The 24,453-nt window shown below is 32.6% G+C and overlaps 2 protein-coding genes across 2 annotated transcripts in view; one reads left to right on the top strand and one right to left on the bottom strand.

The window, feature by feature from the left end:
• LOC131179678 (uncharacterized) overlaps nt 1-24,453 on the top strand; it is a 33,804-nt gene that overhangs the window by 3,864 nt on the left and 5,487 nt on the right. The gene's annotated exons all lie outside the window — the stretch shown is intronic.
• Nucleotides 12,178-12,609, bottom strand: LOC110667170 (uncharacterized). The gene is made up of 2 exons (XM_021827931.2): nt 12,409-12,609; nt 12,178-12,294 (listed from the first exon to the last, which is right to left on the bottom strand). Exons 1-2 carry the CDS (start codon nt 12,607-12,609, stop codon nt 12,178-12,180), a joined length of 318 nt encoding a protein of 105 aa, XP_021683623.2.

Below are 24,453 nucleotides of genomic sequence, written 5' to 3'. Positions count from 1 at the left end.
GTTTAATGTAAATGTTTTCATGTGTAAAAATGAAATTAAAATTCCCCTTACATTTTCAGTCAGCAAATTACGATATAAGCGTGAATGGAATTTATACTCATTTTAAGGGTATTTTAATTTCACTTTATAGAAATTGAGGCATGTTAAGAGATATTTTAAAAATTGAGGATGTCATAAAATGTTATTAAGAAAATTCAGGTGTGAAATTGTGTATTCGATTTTATGAAAAATAATAAAAATATTATATATATAAAAAATAAAAATTTGAAGAAAATATGTATTTATTTAGGATCATTAACTAAATATTAATTTCAATTTTATTAAAAAAAATTTGTATATTAAAATTACAATAAGAAAAAAAAAAGTTGATTAAGTGAAACTCTTTGGTCTAAACAATACGCCAAAATCAAAAGGACGCAACTCTTATGTATTAGAAAATATAAATTTGCATGAATTTAATTTAATTTTTTTATATTCCCATGTTGTAAATATAGTTAGTGAATATTTAGCTAAAAAAATTATTTTAAAAAACTTAAAAAACAAAATAAAAGTAATGTGATTATATAATAATTCAATTCAATTTTTATTTTTTACTGAGGCGAAAAAATAACTTTACAAAAATATGCCACCTCTCTTAATAGAGTGCGAAAATGCCACCTCTCTTAATAGAGTGCGAAAAGAAGTACCACATGATATAACTTATTTTTTATATTTATTTTTTTTTATAAAAAATTAACTTCTTATATTAAATATTAATTTTTTATTTAAATATTTTTAAATTTTAGCTACTAAAATATTATTTCTAAAAAAATAATTATCTAAAATTCATTTGGGGTCGGGTATATAGATTCTCTTTCTCCATCCTAAACGATTTTGGGTTAAATTCTTGGAAATGTGTAATGCTTCTGGATCATATTGTACTACTATCCTCCAAGTCAATTTATGTCTACCCTTTTTTTTTTAATCCTCTAACCTAATGTGTTATACTTGTCTAACTGAAGCCTCCGTATGTCTACGCTTCACATGACCAAACCACCTCAATCTTCCTACTCTCAACTTATCCTCAATTGGCACCACTCCTACCTTTTCTCTAATACTTTCATTACGGACTTTATCTAGTCTAGTATGACCACTCATCCACCTTAACATTCTCATCTTCGCAACTCTTATCTTAGACACATACAACTCCTTCAGTGCTCAACACTCACTACTATATAACATGGCCGGTCGTATGGCTGTACAGTAAAATTTTACTTTCAACTTATTGAGAATTTTGTGGTCACATAAAACTTCTGTGGCACTTCTCCACTTCAACCATCCGGCTTTAATCCTATGACTAACTTCCTCCTCACATCCCTCATCTAGTTGAAGGATTGAGTCGAGATATTTAAAGTGATTACTTTGGGGCAGTACCACTCCATCCAAACTAACTCCTTCCCTATCACCAGTTCGGCCTTCACTGAACTTGCAATGCATGTATTCTGTCTTCATTCTACTTAACTTAAAATCCCTTGACTCTAGAGTACTTCTCCAAAGCTCTAACTTTCTATTGATTCCTTCTCGCGTCTCATCTATCAGAACTATATAATCTGTAAACATAATGCACCAAGGGATACTCTCTTGTATATGTTTTGTTAATTCATCTAAAATTAATGTAAAAAGTAAGGGCTTATAGCTGAACCTTGGAGTAATCCAATTGAGATAGGAAAATCTCTTGTGTCCCCTCCCACTGTACGCACAATAGTAGTTGCTCCTTCATACATATCTTTCAACACTTGTATGTACCTAATAGATACATTTTTTTGTTCTAACACTCTCCATAAGACATCTCTTGAAACACTATCATAAACCTTCTCCAAATCGATAAAAACCATGTGTAGATCTTTCTTCACATCTTTATATTTCTCCATTAAGCTTCTAATGAGAAAGATCGCTTCCATAGTTGAACGACCTGGCATGAAACCAAATTGATTGAGAGAGATAGAAGTGTCATGACGTAGTCGATGTTCCACAACTCTCTCCCACAACTTCATAGTATGGCTCATGAGTTTAATTCCCCTATAGTTTAAGCAACCAGCGTAAAAATTTCGTCACACCTCATGATATAGATACAATTCTTTTACAATTTTAAAAATTATAAAACGTTACTAATAATAATTTTTTCAACCAAATTTTTGTCATATTATAAAAGAGTGAATTATTTTTTAATATATATATATATAAAAGAATTTTAATACAGTAATTCAAATATCATCACGTGACATTTTTTCTATTTTATTTTTCATCATTTAAAAAATAATATATTATTCAACCTATCTATTTATTAACATTTGAAATAAAAATATAATTAATTAAAAATTGTATCATTAACAAAATTTTATAGAGTAAACAATAATTTAATTTTTGAGATTTGATAAAACTTACAACTTAGTCTCTATATTTTAAAAACTAATCAATTTAGCATTTGAGATTTGACAAAACTTATAATTTAATCCTTGCTAATAGAATTCTGTAAAGTTACCCTTGGTTTTAGCAAAAATAACCAAAATACATTTATCTTTATTTTTAATTCGAAAATAATTTAGTCTCTAAGGTTTTATTTTCTTAATAATTTAGTCCTTGAGGTTTTAATTTATTAACAATTTAGTCCTTATATTTTTAAAATATGGGTCCCATTAAATTAAAAAATTTTAAACTTAAATTATTAAAATATGAATTAATTACTTTAAGATTCTTAAAAATTTTGGTTAATTGAAAAATCATCCACATAACTTACAAATTTATCCTTAAATATTATAACTATTTATAAATTAGACCTATTAAATTTGTAAAATTCTATTTGTCATTATTATTTTAATAATTTATATATATATATATAAAAGAAAAAAATGAATATGGATGCAATTATTAAAATAAATCTTCAAGTACTAAATTGTTTTTAGATTAAAAATAGTGTTAAAAGCATCTTGATATTTTTGCAAAATTTAATGGGGAATTAACCATAATTGTAATGGTAGGGACTAACTTATAGATTTATTAAAATGTCAAGGACTAAATTGATTGGTCTATTGGGACTAATTTGTACGTTTAACCAAATTTTAGGGATTAAATTTTCAATAAAATAAAATCTTAAGGACTAAATTTTTTTCAGATTGAAAATAGAGTTACAGGTATTTTGATCATTTTTTCTAGAATTAACAGTAACTTAATTGAAATTCTAATGGCAGGGACTAAATTGTAGATTTGTCAAATCTCAAGGACTAAATTACTTGATTTTGAAATTAAAGGGACTAAGTTGTAAGTTTTATTAAATCTCAGTGGCTAAATTGTACTTTACCCAATTTTATAATATGATTATGAAAATATGATATATAAAATATAATACATTCGCATATTAAAGCTAAGCATTAAAAATAGTTTTGTAAGAGTGTTCCAATTAGTATAACGAGAGGGCTTAAAAAGTTCACTTGTGGCACGCCACTTTTTTATGTTTATTTTTATATTTTTCATATAAAAATTAATATTAAATAATGACTTTTATTTAAATAATCTTAAATTTAAACTACTAAAATCTTACAAATAAAAGGGTTAACTGCAAAAAAAAAAAAAGTTTTTCAATTTTTGTAATTAAATCTTAAAATTTGTATAATTGTCACTCTCTCATGTTTGATTAATGTCTCAAATTGACATAACTGTCAATAAACTATTAGTATATTTCAACAAATAAGAAATTATAAATCAAATTCTGTTATACTTTTTTTTTGTCTTTATTAATACTTTAACTTTGCTCTGCAAATCATTAATTAATGTCTCATTTTAATCACAATATTCACTGAGTTGCATCTTTTTCAATAATTTTGTTGCTAATTCTATAAATTTCTCCTGAAGAGTATTTCTTTCTTTAAGCAAATGTATCAGTAGCTCATTCTCCGGACAGTGGATTAAACCACTGGAACAAAGAACAATGATTCTCCTTAATAATTGTCCATTAATATCAGTTATTAACAAGCTTATAAAGTGTAGCCCCTAACTAAAATAGTCAAAATAAAAGCCATTACAATTACCTCCCAAGCATTACATACTAACGGTTTATTGATGGTCGAGTCAATTTGAGAAATCAATCAAACAAGATGGTTTAATTGGCAATTATGCAAACTTTAGGATTTAATTGTAAAAATTGACAAACTTTTTTTTTGGCAATTAACCTTTTTTTTATAAGATTTTAGTAGTTGATATTTGAGAATATTTAAATAAAAGTTATTATTTAAATATACAATTTAGTAACAAAAATTAATAATGAACTTAATCTATTGCTAATTAGTAACGGAATAGAAATAAAATTCATATATTAAAATTAGTAATGGATTAGTAATAAACAAATTTCATTGCTAATTTTTATGGTAAATGGTTAGCGCACAATTTAGTAACATAATAACAATGGAGTTTAGTAATGGACATAATTTCATTGCTAATTTTAGCAATAAAAAAAAAATAGCACAATTTAATTAGCAACGATTTAGCAACTTCATTTATATATTTGGTTATGAATATGTGTATGTGCGGAGCTAGACTGCCTTAGTTTATATTGTAGTATTTTATGCTTATGTAGGCCTTATATTAGGCCTAGTTATCGGCTTTGGATACATTAAAGTCTACTGTTTGATGGCCTTAAGCCTATCCAATTCTTAGTGCTAGTCACGACCCATTGGGTTGGGTCATGATAAAGAAAAGTAAGTCAATCCCTTGGTTGTGCAAAAATTCAAAAGGATGCACAAGATCAGAGAAAATAAAAAGGTTACTGTTGAAAGGATACTTTTGTTAATTCTATAAACTGCTGACTCTTGGTAAAAGAAAGGCTAGTTGAGCAGTAAGACACTCTCCTAGAGAAGTGCATATTGATGGATTGAAGACTTTTGGTTTCGGTACACATGATGGCTTTAAAGTGGCTCTTAGAGGTGCATGCTTACATAAGTGATAGTAGCATGGCTAGCTCTTGATGGGCTTGGTGGAGAAATTGAGTTATTTGTGATGCCTCAAATACTTAGTTTAAGAAAAAGGCTTCTTTTCAAGGGGAGCAAGCCTAGTGTAAAAGAGACTGACATTTAAGGAAGAAATTTTTTGGGAAAAATGTAAGTGTGAGTGAGTTATAATTCCTCCTTTGAAAAAGAGATGAGATGAGATGAGATGAGTAGAGAACATATAAATAGAAATAACCCATACACCTATTACCTTAAGGTTTTTGGTTGGATGTAGTGTCAAGTGTATCAATGTGGTTCTTTCACAAGGTCTATCAATAAGGATTCTCCCAATGCATTTTGTGCTCCTTGGATCTCTAATATATGAGAGATATCTCAAACACCAACCAAAACATATAAATTGTTCTTATAAAGGTTGTCAAGTATCGATAGTGAAACTTAAGAGTGAATGACTATTCTTTTTATTATTGATAAGTACGAAGGGAAAGGTTATGAATGTATTTAGCTTGACTCTTACTCATGAAAAGAATTTGAATAGTAGAGAGGAACTCTTGAAGTGTATCTTTAAGGAATGGACATGGAACCATCATAAATCCATAAATCCAAGTGTTTGATATTCTCTTCCCTTGCATTTTTATTTTCAACACTTTTACCTTGAGTTAAATGTAGACTTTGTGTTAAGGAATGCGCAATTATTATATGTGAATATTTCATATGGTTGGTTTATTGATTTTATACTTCAAATAGCTTGATTTTCTATTTCTTTGGCTATGCATTTAAGAATTATATTCTACTATATTTAAGAGCCAAAACAGAGGACATTGCTTTGTTACTGCGACACTCATTTGAACTAAATGCTATGATCATTTGCTGCACATAAATCATCTTTGTTACATAGACTTTAGATTGTCTAACCTTGATTTTTCATGTAAGCAATGGACAAAAAATTAAAAAAATAGCTCAATTCACCTTTCTTAAATTCTATTTTTTAGCTATAATATTTACTATGATCAGTATGTTATATGTGTGAGTGTGGAGAAATTATAAAATAAAATAGTGATTCCACGTAGGATGCTCTACATGGAATGGCAAGCCAATAGAATATAGACAAGTGTATATAAAGGGGTCCCATCAAATAAAACTATCAGATGGTGTATTTTCAAAAAAAATAATTACTCAACCGTTTTAAATATTTGTCAATATCTAATTGGTTTGTTATTCCATGTAAACTGTCTGCATAAAATCATGGTTTTACCATATAATTACTCGTGAGTGTGGCTATTCTTATTGTAATTATTTTGATGAGTTTTGTGATGACATGGATCTAAAGATAGTTTTTGTATTACTAAAGATAGATTTATGTGCATATAGTTGACAGTGTTTGAGATATACTTAAACTCATAAGGATATTTATAAGATACAACAGCTAACGTTTATTACATAATCAGATATACAAATACAAAAACTATTATACAATGATAAACCTTATCACCCTCTTGCAATTCTAACCAGGGATGGGTATAATTGTTAATTTAGCTCATAGAATCTCATGACGTGGATGAGGCAGAGGTTTGGTTAGAATGTCGACAAGCTGATCCTTTGTGGATTAGTAGTTGGCCTTGTGTGACTTGATCTTGAACACAGTGATAGTCTACTTCAATGTGTTTCATGAAACAGTGAAAAAGGGGTTAGTAGTGAGATATGTTGTGCCAATATTATCACAATATAGTGTTATAGTTTTGTGTATGTAATATGCCGACATCTTTTATTAATGATTGAATCCAAGTGACTTCAGTAGTGGTTGTGCTAATGGCATGACATTCAGACTCTATAGGGGACTTTGCTGTGGTATTTTGCTTTTTAGATAGCCACAAGACTAAGATGGTGCCCATATTTATCACATACCCATTGGTAGACTTTCTGTCATCAATATTGGATGCCAAATCAGCATCTGAATAGGCATGGAGTTCGAAGTTACTAGAAGGACAGATAAGCAAACCATGAGTTTTTATAGCCTGAAGATAATGAAGAATCCTTTTGACAGCTACCCAATATTTCTTAGACGGTGAATGCATGTATTGAGAAGCTTTATGCATTGAGATGATACACTTGTATTATATAGATGTTTTTGGGCACAATTGTACTATATTGCATGGCATTTAGGTAGATAATTGTATACATATTTGTTAGTTTCATTAGTTTTTGATAATTTAGCTAATCTTCACTAAATTTCATATTTTCTACACATTTTCAGGTGTTCTAAAAGAAATCCAAGGCATAAGAGTGAAGAAGAAAAGCTTGGAAGGACTTGAAAGCAAGGAAAGTTACTGATATAATTTACACGAGTCGTGTAAACACAACCATGACCCTGTGTAACCTTCTGCCAGGGGAGAATTGAAGAAATCATAAGAAAGCTTCGGTACACGGGTCATGTAAATCACCCCGTGTACCATCCAAGGACCCGTGCAACCTTCTGATTAAAGAAGCTTGAAGAACTAAAGGGAAGGAGATAGTACACGGATCATGTACTTTAACCCGTGTAAAGTCACATACCCCATGTAACCTTTTGCCTCCCATTTGAAAAAAAGCCGAAGTCACTCCAGAAACTTACATACCCCAGGCCGTGTAGTGACACACAGGCCATATACTATGCAGTAGCTAGCTTCCTAATTCGATTCTAGCTCTTATTTTGGCATGCCATTCAGACTTCTACTGCCCTTAGGATTTTAAAACTTAACCCTAGGACACCTAATATAAATAAGAGCAAGTAAAGAGCATAAGAGAGGAGGGGAGGGGATTAATTTTCTTTTGAAAAGGAAGAGAGGAAAAAAGAGAAAAGGGAAAACCTTTAAGAGAAGACTTCCAGAAAACCCTAGTTCCCAAGCTGTCTTGAAGGAGGATTACATCCGCACCAAGGAAGAGATTTTTTAGCCAAAGTTCCACAAGTTCAAAGCTGTAGAATCTTTCTCTCGGTTCTTTTGTTCTAATTCTTCATATTAGTTTTGTGCTCTCTTATTTTCATTACATTATGTTTGTTAAACTCACCATGAGTGAGTAGTTCCTTTAATTCTGGAATTAGGAGAGTAGCATTCTTAATTTTTATTATGGATATATATTGAGTTTTATGGAATTGAGTTTTGAGCTTTGATTCAATTTCTTATGTTCTTAATGCATGCTATGTGTTGGTACCTACTTAGCTATGATCTAATATATTAATTAAGGAACTAAAAGGAGAAGATTAATATCAGAAAATCAAGATTTTGAACCTATGAAATCTGATCTAGAGATAGGCCGATGACCTTTGTGAATCTCCATAATTAATAACAGACCTTAAGGGATTCTAATTAGGACTGATCAGATTAATTAAAATACACCTTAGATACCTTGAGAGAGGATCTAGGATACTTTAGGATTAATTTCCATCAAAGTAACAACACTCATTCCATTGATAAAACAAAGTTAAAATCATAACAAGGTTAAGGTGTGAAATCTTAATTCTGGAATTGTCTACCCAAGAAGAATTCTCTTTAAGTTCTCGGATTTATTTTCCTTTGTTTCTAATAGTTATTCAGCACTAGTTTAAATTTCATTCCCTCATAACTTTGGATAGTTTAAACAATCAAAATTGATATCTAGCTTAGTACTTATGCTTATAAATTCCTCATGAAAATGATACTATACTTATCACTTTATTACTTATTAGCGATTCGTGCACTTGTGGGGTTGTATAACCAAAGAAATATGTTTTTGGCAATCGTTGTTAGGAAATTTAGTAATATTAAGCGATAGGCAATTTGGCTGATTTAAACATTTATTTTCATTATTTTAAATTAGTTAATTTGATTTTATCTTTTGTTTCTTTTTCAAGTTGTTAAATTCAATTTATGACCAGAACAACTAAACCTAAAGAAGAATTGCTTGAATTGGATCCTAAAATAGACAAAACTTTAAGAACCATCAGGAGAGAAAAGAGAAACCAAGAGCCAGCACCAGAACCTGAAATTCTTGAAACTCTAGTCATGGCTAACAACAACAATAGATCAAGACCCTTGAGGCACTATGGAGTTCTGACTATCCAAGGATTCCAATCTGGTGTTACTAGGCCTACAGTTGAGGCCAACAATTTTGAACTCAAACTAGCATTGCTTTAAATGATTCAGCAAACTAAATTTGGAGGCTTACCCATGGAAGATCCACATTATCACCTACAGTGCTTTCTCACTTTGTGTGACACTTTGAAAATGAATGGGGTCACTGATCAAGCTATTAGACTCTGAGCATTCCCATTCTCACTTCAAGATAAGGCAAGAAAGTGGCTACTTTCTCAATCAGCTGGAACATTCACCACTTGGGAGGATCTTTCACAAGCCTTCGTAGCAAGGTATTTCCCACCTGCGAATACTGTAAAATTGAGGCTAGAACTGAACACTTTCAGATAAAAGGAAGGAGAGTCACTCAATGATGCATGGGAGAGATACAAAGACCTTCAAAGGGAATGTCCACACCATGGCCTAGAAGATTGGCTCATTGTTCAAAATTTCTATAATGGATCGCTACCATCCACAAGGAGTTCAGTCGACTCAGCAGTAGGAGGGGACCTCATGGAGAAAACAATGACTAAAGCTTTAGAATTACTGGAAAGGTTGCATACCATAACTTCGAGTGGTTAAACGAGAGGGGAGATGTAAGAAAGATAGCAGGGATCCTAGAATTGGATGCCCTCAGCATGATTAATGCCTAGTTTGACCAGCTCACAAAAGACTTGATAGGATGTAGGCCAACGTAGTGGGATCAAGCAATCAATACTGCAAAAGCTGTGGGGGAGGTCATGCAACTTTAGAATGTAGTCATTACAATGAGCCTTCAATAGAGCAGCTGAACTATGTGAACAATAGAGGGAACTTCAACTAGAGACAGGTCAATAACCCTTATTTAAATACTTATAACCCTGGATGAAGGAACCACCCCCATTTTCATGGTCCAATTCACAAAATCTGCAAAATCATCCAATAAATAAATAGCAGGGATATAGGCCACCACCACCAGGTTTCTAAAATAGAGGTCAGAATTGTAACACCCCTATGTTCGGTAGTGCGTTCTACTGTTTCAATGACCAGTATTGTCTGGACAGCTAGGATGCCTAGAACTATACTTAGATATGGATGAGGAGACATAGAATAATGAAATACAAGAAAAGGAAAGACAAGAAAAATAAAGGAAAAATAATAGCAATGAAATGTAACCAAGTTAAACGAGCTGAGAACCCTAGCGATGGTGATCTTGCAGGAAGTCACGGCGTGGACCGTTGACTAGCCCTGAACCTCGGGGAACCCTGAAAAATATTTTTAGGACTTAAATAAATACCTATTAAAGTATAAATACCATTAGAAATATCAAATAAAAATTAATTAATTAGTACAAAGAAAAGTGAGAAATCGAAAAACGGACAAAACCCGGTGTTACCGAAAAATCGGGAATGCAACCCGAACAGGGGCATTGTGGTCATTTGACATCCTGAGTTGTCTTTTGACCTAAATGTCCATTAAAAATACATGATATTACACTTGGAAAATATAATGAAAAATTAAATTAGTGGTACCTAATGTAAATAGTAAAAATGGAGAGTTAAATGTGGGAAAATGAAAGTTAAGATTAAACTAATAATTAATTTTGGCATAGTGCTCCACTAACTCATTTAAGTGGACCACTAACTCACCCTTTAGACAGCAGATTGAACTTCATCTTCAAGCTCCCAAATTCAGCCGAAAATGGTGAAAAGAAGATCCACCATAGTCGTCCACTTGAAAGCTTCATGCAAGCTTGATTTAAGCTTCGTTCTTGGCACCTTTCTTCACTAAAAGTTGTCCATACACCTTAGGCAGTAGATTGGCAGCAAGAAGACCAAGTTTTGGAGAGATTTTGAAGAGTTTCCAAAGTGGTAAGTTTGTGTTTTTGGTTAGTGCTTCATTAAAGTTAGTAAGGAGGTTATGGGTACTTGAATTGTGGAAAGAATTTTGGAGTTTGATGTTCTAGGGGAGATGTTTATTTTTGGCAGCCATGGAAATTCTTTGAGGACAGTTTATTTTGCTTGTAAATGGTAGATTAAAGGATTGATTAAATGTTTATGTGTGTAGGAAATTATTTGGGTGATATATACTTAGTATATGTGAATGTGTATTTGAAATTTGAAGCTTGGAAATTAATAGAATGTAAATGCATGAATCGGCAGCCTGGTTTGGTGAACCATAAGGATGTTATTTCATGTTTGGTTTATGGAATATTAATGTTGAATTGCAGTAGTTGTTAAGGCAGCTTGGGTATATGTATGGTGGTGTAAGGTTGGACATGTAAATGAGCATGAATAGGTGATTAAATTGTTGTAATTGAGTTTGACAAATTCTGCACTTATTGGTGTATGTTGAATGTGATTGTAAGCTGCCAAAATGATCAACAATATGTGGTAAAATATGTTTAGGTTATGGTACAAACCAGAATGGGCATGAATGTGAAGTTTGGTAAGTGTTAAAGGTGACCTTTGATGGGTATGAACAAAATACAATATGGCAATTTGTGTTTTGGGCTTAAAACCTTAAGTGTGCGGCTCCAATTGGTATGAGACCAATTGGAGGTGAAACTAGGCACAAAATGTGCCAACTTTCATGAACGAAGCTTACCAAAATTCTGCTTGTAAGGTAACTTGAAAAATGACCAAATTCGGATTAGCCATCAATCTCTTGAATTAAAAATGCTAGAAATTGTTTCTAGTGTCCTGTTTACATCTTTAATCTCTTAAAAGGCAGAACTTGATTTTCTAATTCATAGAAAAAGCTTTAGAAGCTATTCAAGGGCTGCCATAGGTGTTCTTGGTGTGGACAAGCTAGAGGGATAACATTTGGTGTCCTGAAGACGAATCTCAAAGGCGCAAACACACTGCAGTGCATCAAGAGGTTAGTGTGTTTGTTCTTGATTTAATCTAGAGTTCTAAAATTAATCTGATTAATTTTAAAATCTTAAATGGCAAATACAGATCTAAAAACATATTAAAAGAGTTTTAATATGTTGTTTATCATTGAAATCAAATAGATAAAAATAAATCTTGCATGATGCATGTGACCCTAGGTGAAAATTTTTTGAATTCAATGGTATAAACTTGTGTTTTTCACGCTTCCGTTCTTTCACATTCTTCCACTAACTGACTCCTTCACAGAACCTTAACCATAGGGATCTGCTTTGATCGAAGTTGTCTTATCTGATAATCCACTATGGCAATATGTTGCTCCTCGAACATCAAGTCCTCATCCAACTCCACCGTATCTGGCTACAGCACATGAGAAGGATCAGGAATGTACTTTCTAAGCATGGAGATGTGGAACATTGAGTGGACATGAGAAAGGCTCGGTGGTAACTCTAGCCAGTAGGCAACTGCTCCTACTCTGTCTGTGATCTCAAAAGGCCCTATGTATTGGGGTGCCAGTTTGCCTTTCTTTCGAAACCTCATGACTCCCTTCATAAGGGAGACCTTTAGGAACACATAGTCACCCATTGCAAATTCTACATCTTTCCACCTTAGATCTGCATAACTCTTTTGCCTACTGAAAACTGTCTTTAAACGTTCCCCAATCAAAGGAACCATATCTGAAGTATACTGCACCAAATCTAAATCATATACTCTCACATCTCCAACTTTTATCTAACATAGAGGGGATCTACACTTCCTACTATATAATGCCTCATAAAGTGCCCTTCTGAAATAACTACCATTACATGCACCTTATCGAAAGTCATTGTTGATCCTATTTGGCCATTGAAGCATTAGCAAGACTTTTCTCCATGATAAAAGCACCTGTACTTCTTAGTTCTGTCATATTATGAGCTTCTAGTCTACTTTTTACAAAGAGGTCAATGTACCAACTCCTGCCTGTCTTATGTAATCAGCTGCATAGAACTCCATCCAAATGCCGAACATCCATATGCAATCTATCAATATTGGAGTGGACTGGGTCTTTTCTCTAACCTAACAAAAGTCTATGTATTCCAGAATAACTTAGTTAGCATGACTTTATCATTTTCTATTCCTTTAGAATGAGTTTTCTTTTTTTTAACTTCAACCTGAAATCTCCTTACTATTTGACATACTTTTCAACACATTGGCACTTAGATTAAGGCTCCACTACTCTCTTAACCTATCATTTTCCATAAGTTCTCCTTTTTCACCTTTGTGCCTCTTCCTTTGAAGATGTCCGTCCCATTATCAAATTTGAGCCTTTATTTATATCTTAGTCTAACATGATTACTAGCTTCACTACTTTTAAAAATTTAGCACTACGATTTGTTCCTACAAATACATCATTCATGTTATATAACACTGTAGTGTTGACCTATTACTTGTGCTCTACAACACATGCAATTCACCATGAAAAGTTCCAATTGTTCCTCCTTCCCCTACTTGACCATTTGAACATTATTATTCCCTACTATCCTTTGTAGAAAATTACTCATTATTGTTAGTTAGGGGCTCCTTAACCTATAAGTTCCATCAAAACTAACATGGCAGTGGGAAATATGTGTTGTACTACAATCCTATACAAGATATTTCACGTGTTCACTCTCCTTGATATAGCCACATTTATTGCCCACAACTTTTCAAATTTTAGCCTTAAATTTATCCATCAGTGAAAGTTTCATCCATTGAATCTCATCCATAGATAGCACTCCCTCCAGCTTATAGTTCAAAAGGGCTACAAGCCCTGGTAACTAATTTCATCTAACTCCGATAATTACCCTAATCGTCCATCCATCCTTAACATTAGGTATGCACTTACCGTCATTCTTATATCAAGAGATTGTGTATGAACTGGTGCTTACCAAACTCTCAAATAACTGGGTCACCTCGACCCAGCCTCTGTTCCTTACACAACCCTCTAAAGCCAAAAGCACTTACTAAACTTGAAGAGAAGGAGAAATATCCTCCTACAGTGAACTACATATGATTTCATATAATAATGTTTAACCCATGTCTCTTGGTCTTTTTCTTCAAATTTTATCATCTCATTGCAAAAATTGTGCTCTACCCATAAGGTATCAGTTGCACCAGCCCTCTATTGTACCACCCTCCTACCTAAAAAAACATTTTATAATTTATTAACTTTGCTTATACTCGATCTATATTTTATACCTATCATCATTCATATTGGACCCCTAACTTTTACTATATTCTGAAATATATCTCTCACTACTAGATCCTTCCAATACAAACTCCACCCTTACCTATAATCATTATTTTGATCATTGAACTTCCTAATGACTTACAACCACCTATACCCGTCACTTCCCTTTCTAACCCTACTGTTGTTCTGTCATTATTGCTTTATTGAAAAGTGACCCTGTTGATCACACTAAAGACATTCCCCTAACATTCATAACAAATCTTTAACAACCTTCTCATTATCTCAATAGTCCACCAAAAGCCTATGTGTCATTATCCCTTATTCTTTTCTCATCAGGCATAATTGAATCCATTAGGTTGACTTTTATTCAATTTACTACCTACTGACTTTACTTCTCTGCCTAATAGGATAGTTCAAGCTACCATGGCACACCCTATAACTACTACTTGCATTGGTTGCATACTTTACTTAACTTTCCTCATATTGTCAATAATCTAAAGGGTTTTTATCCCATTGCCCCTTATTCTACTTTAGGACAAAAAGATGAAGTCTAATCCAAATCCTACAACTCTGAGCTCTAGGTTCAAGCTCCTAACATTGCATCAATTATAACCTGCTAGGAGTTATGCACTTCTGAGTTCCATACCTTGACAAAGGTTTTCCCTAATGTTGTCCTTTTCTAAGCTCTCTATCCTTACTTTTTTATTTACCTTGTTTAACTTTCCTAGAACTGCATTTTGCCTTCTCTGTATCTTGACTCTACTCTTCCTAATCTTATTATAATTTGAACCTTTCAGTTTGTTTTTGAGCTAACTCCTTTTTATCTTACCCAAATTTGAACTTTGACCATTTTACTTTTTAACTCTATTCTCTTTCTTGACCTGATTGTAATATCGGAAATGTATCTTTTTACTACGCAATCTTTGTTCTTGTCTATTAGACTACAGGCTACGCTCTTCTACCTCGAGGAGGAGATCTATAAAGATACTATTTTCCCATTTCCACTTAATTAGCCAAAACTTAAGATACTGGGTACCTAAACCCATCATTAAATTCAAAGACTTTATGTCCATCATGATTTGATGATTTATGTTTCCTACAGTGAAACTTGTACCCCTCTAGGACACTAGAGCCAACAACTCTCTATCACATACTATAATCCCACATAGGATGCCATTCTGTAGGTCACCAACATTGGTAGTAATCTGCTATCTCTCTTGAAGGATATTACCATACTCTGCAGCACAACTGATGGTAAAAGAGGTACCATATCTACTACATTACCACAACTACATAAGGCTATCAGCTTTCTTATTATACTATAGACTTTTCTAAAACATCTTTTCATAGGCTATAACAGTATTCGTAACCTTCAATCTACTTTAGGAATTAGAACCACACTCTACATTTCACTGTCACACAAAGAGTACTATCTTTATCAAACTCTAGGTAAAAGTACACTGTAATGACAAAACTAAGATCCCATACCTGAGACCAAATGGTCCCACTCTGTGAATGTTACCTTTACTTTGTGACTATACTGAAACCTCTAATCTTAAAGCAACTCCTCATATAACTCTAGCTCATGTGAGAGTGACCGAGTCATTAACTCTGGTTACCATCCAACCATAATCTTTTAACATTCTAGCTGAAGGGTTTTAAACCCCTATTTAGGAGTTCCAAACTCCTTTGTAGAATTATGTAACACCCCTGATTTTATATATTATTATTGGGCTTCGTGTAGGTATCCTCAATTCGCGGAAATTCGACAGCTGATCTGTGGAAATTCGCCCATGCACTGCACGAAAAGTCTTCGAATTGGACCGAGGTTTTGGCTAGCCCCCATTGTCAGACGTCCCAAGCGCGTTCCCGAAGTCGGAATCGGCAAAGGTAAACCCGAACCTTGTTTTTACGTAATTTTCTAGTGCTTAAATAGGATTAAAAATCCGTAAAATATTCGTGGTAGCTTAGAAAATTATGATTCTTTTTGCAATAGCTTAGTAATATTGCTAAGGACCGCGGGGCAAAGTTTTAGAATTTTTAGAGCTTATTTGGGTAGTTTTTGCAAAAATGGTCAATTATAAGGACTAAATTGAAATTTTACATATTGTGATGGATGATTGATTTGATGGGCCCAGGAGGGGCTATGTGATGTGATTGAGTTGTGGATATATGGATTGTGAGTATAGAAGTGTGTTTTAAGCCCTTTTGCAGGTTGGGTAGGTCCTAGGTATAGGGGAGACTCTGCCGGATTTTCGGCACGACTTAGGACGTAATTGGTCTTTTTCTTTGTTTGTATTGAGTGAGATTGTATTAAATAATTGTAATATAATTGTCAGGTGAGCCGGGACAACCTTCTTCCTCCGCCCAGCCGCCACAGTAATTTGTCGTCAAGTCTGTGAGTAAAATATTAATTTTAATTGTAATTTCGATATTATTATATGTTCAGCATGCTCATGCATCACTTATATGCATATATTTATGTAGTTAAACTCTAGGCACGAATTATGTTGCATTCATAACTGTTAATGTGCCATGAATGTTGTTGTGGTAATTTGGAGCAGTGTGCGTGCGTTGGCGTGCGTGTGATGTGGTGTGGACTATGGATAGGGCCAGGCGATCACGCTTGAGTAATTCTGGGACCCGATCCTTCGAGGGGTAGTCACGGCTTGAGTAATTCACTGGGACCTCGATTTGGTTATTAAGTGGAAGTCCGAGCTTGAGTAATTCACGCACCAGTTGGATTTAAGAGAGTCAGATAGGGATCACCCCATATGTTATGATTGATACTACAGGTGTGTGAGTGCTCCAAATTACCTTTTGATGTTATGATGTGAAAATGTTGTTGATGTTGCATTTCACTCTACAGGTGCATTAGTCCTAGATAGTTATAGAGATTATGGTTAAAATTGATATTTTACTCTCTCGAGTCGAACGCTACTCCTCTGCTCAAAAATTTTTACAGCCACAGGAGGATATTTTGTTCGGGTTAACTCGCTTTTTACCTCGCAGTTGTTTATCAATATTGTATAATTTTAATTACTCCTAGAATTTCCGCATGTGTTAGCAAGAATTATTTGAAATTGGTCCGTAATATTATATTCATGTTGGACTGTAAACTTAATATTTTAAGTCTGCTTGATGGATTGGATGAGGAGCCGAGCTCCCATTTATTATTATGTTGATGAGTATGTGGAGGGTGAGCCGAGCTCCCCAATGGATTGTTTATTGTGTTTACAGTCGGTGAGTCGAAAACTCCCCGTTGGAAAGTCCATTTTATGGCCGGACTCTGTCCGTTTGTTTTCTTGATATTGGGCCCAAATGGGCCTTAGAGTTGGGTTAATGAATAGTTAAGGCTTACTACGGGCCTCGGGGGCTTTAGGCTGGCCCAGGTCCTAGTGCCGGTCCGGCCCATAGGTTGGGTCGTGACAAATTAGAACTCTGTTCTGGCATAACTGTATCAAAATAGAGGCTGTCTGCAAACACCCTTAGGAAACACATTAGGGATGCACGTAGTTCTATACAATAATCCTATGTCAATACTGTAATCTGCAGCTTATAACACAAACATTGAGAACATTGCATAGTTACAACGGTGCATTTCAACAGACTAGGTTTCCTAATCTCTTGTCTCTCTTAAACTCACCAATAGCATAAACTTAATGTGACGGGGCTATCCACTGATGACTGCCAGTAGTGATAGCCTCACCCCTATTTAAGGCAACTATACTACCATAACTCGCCTTTATGTACTCATTCCTTGCATTAGATCGGCACATCATTTAGCCCCACTATGATAGAAACGCAACATTTTTTTGGAGTACATATTCCTAAGGCAAACTTTAACGCATTTGCTAACTTTAACTCACATCACCATGTACTCCACAAAAATTGAACCACTAAACTAAAGCACTCTTACACTCTCCAAGGAATAATGCAAAATCTAAAAACAAGGAATTATAAAAAAAGACGAAATAGAATCCTATACTCCGCATATGACAACTCTAGTTACACACTTTCCCATGAATCTAAAGCCTAAGCTCTGATACCAACTTTGTCACGACCTAAATTATGGGTTGGACCAGCATTAGGACTTGGGTCAGTATAAGGCCCCCAAAGCCCATAGTAAGCCTAACTATTTTAGCCCAACCATGAAGCCCATATTCTAAGTCTCAATTCAAGAAACTAAACGGACAGAGTCTGACCTTAACCTGGATTATCCAACTAGGAGTTCTTGACTCACTCAACCTGTAATCACAAAATATATCCATTTGGGGAGCTCAGCTCACCCTCATAAGACTTATTAAAGGCTCGAAGAAAATACTACGAAGTTCATGGGACCCATCGAATTTTTTATGTCAGAAAATTTTGAAATTTATATCACCGCAAAGCTCTTGCCAAGTAGAGCACGCCGGTGATCTCAGAATCTCCGTGGGGTTCCTAGTCTAGGAGAAATCTAGCCCAAAAGTGGAAATAGGCTAAAAATTTCCAGGCTTGAATTGGACAAATAGCTTGACAAAAATTTATGTTCTTAGTGTCTTTGGAAAGCTCTCAAAGTGTAGAGGTTGATTGGGACTGGACCCAATCCGATTGGTGACCAGATCGACCTTAATCGACCTTACAAGTTGAAGAGTCGTGCTGCTCATAGGAGGGACTTCAACTCGATTTTTCGGCTTCCTAGGGCTGCAGCCAGCGGTGGGGATGGTTGCTGGTGGTGTTCCGGTGAGCTGGGGAGGAGGGGGAGGTAGTGGTCGGTGGTGGGGAGGAGAGAGGAGAGAGAAAATGAAGAGGGAAGGGGAGGTGCCTAGTGCGACACAGGAGGGAGGAAGAAAAAGGGAAAATGGGCCGGTTCGATTCAACTGGCCCGATCCAGTTCTATTTAATTCAGCCGATTCGGTTCAAGGTACCCGAAATTGAATTTTTTTACTCTGCCCTAGGTCCCAAAATGAGGCCTAAAAATTCCATAAAAATTATAGAAAATTCAAAAAAAATTGTGGAGTCCAAATATATTTTTAAATTTGCCATGTGACTTTTAAATTAATTTTTAAAAATAGATGAAATTTATTGTCTTAAGAAAATCAAACCCAATTTTAAAAATCTAGAAAATTCAAATTTAATTTCCATAATATTTAACAAAGTAAAATATTATAATTTACATATAAAATAATTATTTAAAAATTCAGGGTGTTACAGGAGAAGGTATGAGTAGAAGAGAAGAAACATGTAGAGAGAAAAATAAGGGAGGATAAGAGAGAAATAAGTAGGAGATTATTAGATAGTTTAGGTATAAAAAATAATTATAGAACTAAATAATTAATAGAGTCAAATTACAATGACTAACTAATGTATTTTTTCAAAATATAGGGATTAACTAATTATTTTTACTAAAATAGAGGAATTAAATAATAGTTTAACTAGTATTAACCAATAGAAAAATTAATGGAGGAACTAAACAGTTTATGAAATCTAAATAAGAGGACTAAATAGTATATTTCTCATAATATAGAGATCAAATAATTAATTTCATTAAAATATAGAAACTAAACAATAATTTACTCTTATTAAAATATTTTATTTTTTATTTTAATACTACTATTTATATTACTATAATTATCATGCATAAATATTTGAATTTATTATATTATTTTTTTGTTTAACTTTGTTATATTGTTACAATCGTAAATATGATCTAATTTGTATGGTATTAAATATCGGTACTAATAGAATGCCAATATCCTGTGGACTTAATGTTGCCATGAAAATTTTCCATCTCATCCGAACAATTTTGTTATATTATATTGTTTTATTGTTATGATCGTAAATATGATCTAATTAGCATAGTATTAAAATTCTATACTAATAGAATGGCAATATCATGTCCACTTGACATTATCATGAGAAAAATGAAAATAACCTAATATCATGTCACTCTCTTCAGTCTGTCTCTCACTTTTTCTTTTCTTTTATTATTTTTATGTCTTTTCTTTCTCTCTTTCTCTTTCTCTTTTATCCTCTCAGATATTTTTATTGCAATAATTTCAAATTAATAAATAATAAATAAAAAAATACATAAAAACATAGTAATTAATAGTGATATATTATCAATAAACAAGAGGAAGGGATCTTTGCAACTAGTTCAGAGATAGTATAATGAAGATGTTTTGCTTGAAAATATAATTTGAAATTGATTTGTTTTAACAAAGAAATTTTTATAATATGAACTTTATTAAAAACAAAATTATAAGAAACTTATAAGGCAGAGAAAGCTTTTTGGACACAGAGATCAGCTCGATTCTTTCTCATACAGAACATATAAAATAAAACACTATTTACAGACTAGGACTCTCGGACTTAACAAACTCTGAAGTCTGCATCGTAACTTCAATAATATAGACTCAATTATTACATATGACTTTTATAGAAGAAAATGACACAATAATTTTGCACGCTTTAATAGTACAAATAGATGAAGCTGTAAAGATTCCAAATAATGCTTCTTGACATCATTTATGACGATAATTTGCTTGAGAAAAATCATAGCCATAATAGTCATCCTCATTTTGAGGTGTAAATTCCTCAGGAGCTTCGATCTGCCTGGCTGTTTCTATAACATTTCTTTCTCTTACTTCAAAGTTTGATTCGTCATCGATGTCACTACTCTTCTCTGAAGACTTTGAAACTTGATCATAAGCCATTTTTAAGAGTTTTTTAAAATCTTCTAGAGACTTGACACCTGGTAAAAGAGCTTGAAGTTTGCTTTTGTTTGTCAAAAAATTAGCTTTGTTGGGGTAGAAGCTAATTGAGCTTTAACTCCATGATGTTGTAACCATTTTGTAATCTCCTTTTGACAAGCTAACTGGAGTTTAAACTTTGACCACCATTTAACTCTAAAAGTTCTTTGTAATATTGCATATGAATTCTCTTGATCTTGTGCGACATCAAAGGCCCAAGAGAAAATCCAAGGAACTCCAAATGTAAAAGAATAAGAAAGCATTGGATTTAACTTTAAATTCTTCATTTCTCTTTTATAAAGATCAAATCCTTCCCAGATTTGTAAAGTCATAATTTCTCTAATGAGACCAAAATAACTCCACCAATTTAAGAACCAGTGAGGAAAGTGTGAGGGACATGTCTTTGACCAGGAAAAGAACCAAGTGTGAGTCCAGTTCCTGACAAAAAAGGCATTCCACCTTGCAGTCTTGTAATCAAAATAATTGTAACAAGCTAGCTTAAAATTAATTGAGAACTTCTTTCCTGTGTAATGGCTTTGCTTCCAATCTATAATTGTTAAAATCTTATTAATTTTAGCTTTGCTATAAGAGATCTTGTGAGGTTCCTTCTCATCAAAATACATGCTCAAGTTTGATAGAGCAGGAATCTACAAGTATTAATTCATAAAATTTTCTATTTTTGTAAGGGTTTTCTTGGATAAAATAATGGTTTGGTTGAAATAAGTTTTGGATGATGTCTGGGTAATTTGGGTTATTAAAGTTTCCATTAAAAATTTTGAGTTCTAGGATTGTAATGTGTTTTGCAATAGGTTTAGTATAAAACTTGGTTGGGTTAAAGGTTAGGCTTTTTAATAATGCTTCAGTGTAATTAGAGGCAAATTTTGTTTGTGGGGAGGAGGAAGAGGCTTAAGAGCTGGAGGCTTTAGGTACTAATGTAAAGGATTCTTTAAGGGATGTATTGGAAGGAGAAGTGGGTCTAATTAATCTTGAATTAATTGGAGGAGGTGAAGGCAAGGTTGTAATGGTACATAAGTATTTTTTATATAATCGTCAACTGTAATTTTCTTTTTAATAGGAGTGCTCATTAATTTTGATCTTAAGCTTTTCCCTGTAAAAATTCATGTGTAAGAAAATCAAGTAAAGAGTTAGAAGATCCTTTGATATATTCAATTATAAAATCAAAACATCCTAAAAGAGTTTGTCATCTTGCAAAAACTTATTTCGAAACCAAATTTCTAACATATTTTTGTAAAACATCTTCAGCAACTGAACAATCAATGCGTAATAAAAATTTTTTGTTTACTAAATCATCTTGAAATTTTGTAATATATAAAACAATAGATAAAACTTCTTTTTTAATTGTAGAATAATTTGTGTGGGTTGCATAATCTCTTTTTGGGATGTTCCAATTATATAATTGATTTTCAATTTTAACAATATCAGAATCTAATATATCAAACTCTTGATGGTTAAAGATTCAGATGGAATGGAAGAAGAAAGATCTCTTCTACTCATGGACCGGAACAAAGAAGATATTATAGTAATAGGAATGAGAAACTTATTGCGATCTAGTAAATTGATTATTTATATAAACAAAATTTCATTTAATTAGAATTTATATATATAATTTTATCATTTATTGGTCTTTGTAAATATATGAACGTAATTGATATTTTTTTTTAATAACGTAAATAATATAGATTAAGGGTATTTTTTGTTAGTTTGAAAATTCATTCACTCATTCACACATTTATATATAAAAAAATAAAAATAAAATAAAAAAATTATATTATAGAATAAATAAATTATAGATTTATAGTATCAATCTAAAATTGATATTATATAAATGACTTCATTTTATAATTTTCACTAATTTATAAGAGTCATTTTAATTTTTTATATAATATATATTCTTAAAACACAAAATAATAAATATTATAAAATTTATTAATTAATTAATATTTAAATTTTTTAAAATTATATATATAAAAATAAATTACGAGTATATACAATAAATTAAAATAAAATTAATATTATAAAAAATGCTTAATGAAGAATACCATAAATTTAAGTTATAATTATTAATTTTATTTAATTAAAAATATTTAAAAATAACTTTTTAATTAATTAAATAATTAAACTATAAATATATTAATCATTATAAAAATAAAAAAAAATAAAATAAAACAACTCGTTTCACAATAAAAATCTAAACCTAAACCCTCAGATTTTTTTTTTTTATCCCTTCAACGTGCGGCCGCCGACCCTCACTGTCATCGCCCCGCAATCTCGTAGAGTCATTCCTCACCCATCAAGCCCGTCCATCCCACGACCCTCAAGCTCGCCGCAGCTCAGAAATCTTTGCTTCTTGCCGCTCGTCCCTTCGACTCCTCCCTCTTATCTCAAGCTCCTCCCTGCTCTTCAGCTGAGGTAAGTTCATCTTCCATATCTTCTGCTAAATATTGTCTAAACATGTCTGATTTTGAGTTATTCTGGTCATTACAAGATTCATGGGGTTTGAGTCACCTTATAGATAAACCTGAAATTGAAATTTTTTTCTTCAAAGGCTATGGTTATTGATTTCGGAAATGGGATGTGTTTTGTTCTATATTGTCAAAAACCATTTTTATTTTTCTCAAAATTATTAACTATGAATTATACTGCTTTTGTAAATATGTTTATTTTTTCTTTTTTATTTCCCTAACTTTTTTTTTTACCCATTTCTTCTGCTAGGCCATTTTTTATTTTATTTCATTTGTTCTTGATTGATGCTATCACCTTCAAATCATTTCTTCAAGTTGAGAACTTGCTGGCTGCTGCTGATAATTTATGTCAACATTTAGTACCATTTCTTATTCTTTAAGTTATAATCTTATAATTATAATTGCTTAACATTTTTTTCCGTAATAATTGCTTAACATTGGCTTCTGCAATTTAGGGTATTTTGAGATGTCAACGTTAGGTAACAGTGAGGCTGCCTCTGTTTCTCGGCCATCTGAGAGTTGTAAAGATTACGTTTCCATGAATATTTCAAAAGATTAGTGTTGTATTTATGAACTTGTTGTTTTATAATTCGTGATTTAATATGTTGTTATTTGACATGTTTGATACAATTTATATACTGTGATTAATATTTTTATCATGTTTTATGTATTTTGTTTGTTTAAATTATATAAACTTTGGTGAATATTTAATGTGATATGTTTAATTGTTTCTAAAAGTTTTTCTTTTGCAACACTTTATTGAAGTTTCTCTATAGTTTCAGGTTCAGGTTTCCTATCTTTTTCCCCCTTTATTTGCCAGCAAAAAGGAGAATAAAATAATGGGTTTGGGCCGGTTAGGGAAGTATGCTGTTACTAGTTATCGGATTTGGTGTGGGTTGGGGTAATGAAATATATATTTCATTTGGGTTTGAGACAGGCATGGGTAGTTATATTCTTCACGGGTTTGGGTTCAGATAAATTGAAATTCCTGGGTACCCTACCCATTGTACTATTTGGTTCAACCTCTATACTTATCTCTATACTTATCTGGTTATTCTCTCTCTCTCTCTCTCTCTCTCTCTCTCTTTATGTTTGC

This window comes from Hevea brasiliensis, chromosome 1, assembly GCF_030052815.1.
Source record: "Hevea brasiliensis isolate MT/VB/25A 57/8 chromosome 1, ASM3005281v1, whole genome shotgun sequence".
In the NCBI taxonomy this organism is placed as follows: domain Eukaryota; kingdom Viridiplantae; phylum Streptophyta; class Magnoliopsida; order Malpighiales; family Euphorbiaceae; genus Hevea; species Hevea brasiliensis.
Note: the sequence above shows the minus strand (reverse complement) of the source record. Positions and strands in the feature narration are given on the sequence as shown.